This window comes from Hylaeus anthracinus, unplaced genomic scaffold (genome assembly GCF_026225885.1).
Source record: "Hylaeus anthracinus isolate JK02 unplaced genomic scaffold, UHH_iyHylAnth1.0_haploid 7627, whole genome shotgun sequence".
NCBI classification, from domain to species: domain Eukaryota; kingdom Metazoa; phylum Arthropoda; class Insecta; order Hymenoptera; family Colletidae; genus Hylaeus; species Hylaeus anthracinus.
The window spans coordinates 1-3,357 of NW_026535478.1; the positions used below are offsets into that span (position 1 = coordinate 1).

General features: G+C 41.0%; 2 protein-coding genes across 2 annotated transcripts; both read left to right on the top strand.

Annotated features, from left to right (window-relative positions):
* The first annotated feature begins 200 nt into the window (after nucleotides 1-200).
* On the top strand, nucleotides 201-1,306 carry LOC128896177 (chymotrypsinogen A-like). The gene is made up of 3 exons (XM_054159379.1): nucleotides 201-263; nucleotides 366-598; nucleotides 1,041-1,306. The coding sequence occupies exons 2-3, from the start codon at nucleotides 428-430 to the stop codon at nucleotides 1,203-1,205; spliced, it is 336 nt and encodes a 111-aa protein (XP_054015354.1). The 5' UTR covers nucleotides 201-263; nucleotides 366-427; the 3' UTR covers nucleotides 1,206-1,306.
* An 83-nt stretch (nucleotides 1,307-1,389) lies between these two features.
* On the top strand, nucleotides 1,390-3,352 carry LOC128896176 (serine protease SP24D-like; the record flags this gene model as incomplete). Its single annotated transcript, XM_054159378.1, has 3 exons — nucleotides 1,390-2,078; nucleotides 2,508-2,849; nucleotides 3,101-3,352. Coding segments are annotated over exons 1-3 (778 nt in total), but the record flags the coding sequence as incomplete, so codon positions are not given.
* Nucleotides 3,353-3,357: the final 5 nt, after the last annotated feature.

Below are 3,357 nucleotides of genomic sequence, written 5' to 3' on the forward strand. Positions count from 1 at the left end.
GCTTCGTTGAGGAGATATTAACGGAAAACACTGACCAATCAGAGCGCAAGGATACCGGTGGAGCGGCCGCGGTAGCGTATGAGCGCGGCCGCTTAGGGCGTAGTCTACGCTCAACCGGCATACTCGCGCTCTGATTGGTCAGTGTTTTCCGTTAATATCTCCTCAACGAAGCCTCGGACAACATTTTCGCTAAGGAAAAACTTGTTTCAAATCACCTCCCGAACCACCTCTTTCAAGGTGTTACAACATTTTTGGGACACCCTGTACATATAGTATTTTAGACGTATTTCAATCGCATGGTCATTCGAATGCTCGCATGTCTGCAAGGGACAAGTATTTCATAAATAATTTTGTTATCTTTCCAGTGGCTATTCAACCTATCCAATTGGCGAGAAATAACGAAATCGAAGAAAGTTTCGACGGTAAAATGGGAACTGTTATCGGATGGGGAAAAGATCGATCGAAAGGCATGGGAACGAGGAGATTGAAATTCGCGACTCTACCGATTATTTCGAATTCCGAATGTAGTATGTCGTGGAGCATAACGCCGAAGAAACACGTGTGCACGGCAGCCGGGTACAAGCAGGACGCTTGTCAGGTAAACAAATACATTGTGGCTCCCAGACATCTCAAATTACACAACTCGATATTAACGTATCTGCTCTACAGGGTGCTCATATAGAAAAATGTTCCTAATCACGATTATTTGACACTTTATAAGTTCAAAAACAAACGTCTGTGGTATGTGACTCGATAAAGATCGTGCTTGGAGGCCCTCGATACGGCCTTGCACGCAGACGGTTTTCCAAGCGTCCCTTCTCCCTCAAAGACCCTTCTTCCCAACGCACATTGCGTTCCATTTGGCCCTCACACTCGACTCGGGTTTCTCCATCCTGCGCATTTTGCAGCCTAGGCGCTGGCCTTCCACACATTTTATTTCATGCATCTGAATGATGAAATAATATGTTTCAGCTCGGGCGTCTTCTCCTTGTTTCTAGAATAAAAAATTAATTTGCGTTTTTCGTACCATATGTTTAAAGGGTGATAGCGGCGGACCTTTAATTGCATTTGATGGCGGTGTTCCCCTTCAAGTCGGAATCGTGAGCTACGGAGACACAAATTGTCCTAGTAGCAGGCCTGGTGTGTTTTCTAGAGTCACTGGGTATATCGACTGGATTCAGGAAGTTACAGGACTTCATTTTTAAGAAAATTTGTGATATTGCTATTTTTATATGAATACGACTAAGAATGTAACGTTCTAAATACTTGTATACCGACGTGTAAATAAAAATTTATATTTTTATGATCTGAAATGTTCTTATAATACCTTGATATATATGTATTTTACTTTACATTATATATAGATTTACTGTAAATCATTTACATAAATTATTGTAATATATTTTATGCCTACAAAATTGAACCTAATTGGAATTTATTTTATTCTGCAAATATTATAATATGAACTTTACTTTGAATCTTTTTTACGTCCTTGTATATTTTTTTGCATTTTGTAGTTTCTTGTGCATTCAAATTTCCTATAAATGCATAAAGATCCGCGGTCTATTTATAATATTTTCTTATAAAGTTTTATTTGTATTATTTTAAATAATATTTAATAGTTATTCAGGTATATATTCAGATATAGTCATTCAGGTAAAAATGAAGAAAAGTCGAAAGATAGAAGCCAAGGATTCCTTAAATACTAGATTACAATAGTTTTGATTGCACAATGCCATACCCATTACCACGCATGCTTCTTCAAAACCTTGTTCTCACAATTACTTGTAGCAGGGAGTTTGGAAACTAACAGACATTCACCGCGGGCAATTTTCACGAATGTTCGAGATGCCATAAATACCGAGGAAATGCTCATGTTTTGGTCAGTTCCACGATGAATTCGAAAAGTACGCCGACGTTTCTATTCGCTTGCTGCTTTCTGACACTTTGTCCAGGTGTTTACAGTCATATAAAAGAAAATGGTCTCGATAAAGAAGTCGTATCTAACAGTACGCAGATTAAAAAAGATTCTGAGCCGTCGTCCCCCGTGTCGAAACTCTTCTTTCCTTCCTTTACATGTAAGTATAATTTAGTACATCGAAGATCTACGTATATACAGGGTGTCCCAAAAATGTTGTAATACCTTGAAAGAGGTGGTTCGGGAGGTGATTTGAAACAACTTTTTCCTTAGCGAAAATGTTGTCCGAGGCTTCGTTGAGGAGATATTAACGGAAAACACTGACCAATCAGAGCGCAAGGATACCGGTGGAGCGGCCGCGGTAGCGTATGAGCGCGGCCGCTTAGGGCGTAGTCTACGCTCAACCGGCATACTCGCGCTCTGATTGGTCAGTGTTTTCCGTTAATATCTCCCTAACGAAGCTTCGGACAACATTTTCCCAAAGGAAAAAGTTGTTTCAAATCACCTCCCGAACCACCCATTTCAAGGTGTTACAACATTTTTTGGACACCCTGTATTAATGACAATAATTAATTTCTTGGTGGAGTAGACGATACGGATAGAATAGCCGGTGGTTTCTATGCTGTAAACGAACAGTTCCCCTTTATGGCGGTCGTACATCGATTATTACCAAACGGAGCGACTTCCCAGTGTGGCGGCACCGTAATTTCGAAACGATGGGTTCTAACGGCTGGCCACTGCATAGGCTCCGGTTTCCCGCGTAAATTCTTTGTTGTTTTTGGCATCGTCAATAAATCAGGCATAGGGTACGATTCTAACAACGGGCCTGGTGTCTCGATGATTACGTCACTCGCTGTTGTTCATCCAAAACATGATTACAACAAGAACGACGTCGGATTGTTGTACATGCCGCAGGATATACCGTATAGTCGTACGTATATAATCTTATCTAACATGAAATAAGTAAGCAGTGCGAATTCAGAGTTGCAAGCAAACACGAACACAATTTCGTTCGACTTTGTTTACATCTAGTTACGGGTGAACTTATTTTTAATATTTTCAATCGGAGCAGTAACGTTTAGCTGCCGTAAATTTCGTATATTGCGCAGTAATAGATTACGATACGCTGAAACTTTAGAGTCTAAAATTCAGACCTAGCTTAACCGACGTTCTCATTCCCAGAAAAAATTCAACCGATACGGCTGGCCTGTTACCACGAGACGAGAGATGCTTTCGACGGCATGACTGGCTATGTAGTGGGGTGGGGAAAGGACGGCCAGGTCAGCAGAGGTACAAAGGCCCTAAAGTATGCTCTGCTACCTATTATCGCCAACGATTATTGCAGCAAATTCTGGCAAATAGATGAAGGGAATATATGCACGGCAAATGGTCTCGGGCAGAACGCCTGCCAGGTATTAAGGATTCCGAGGAATACAGGG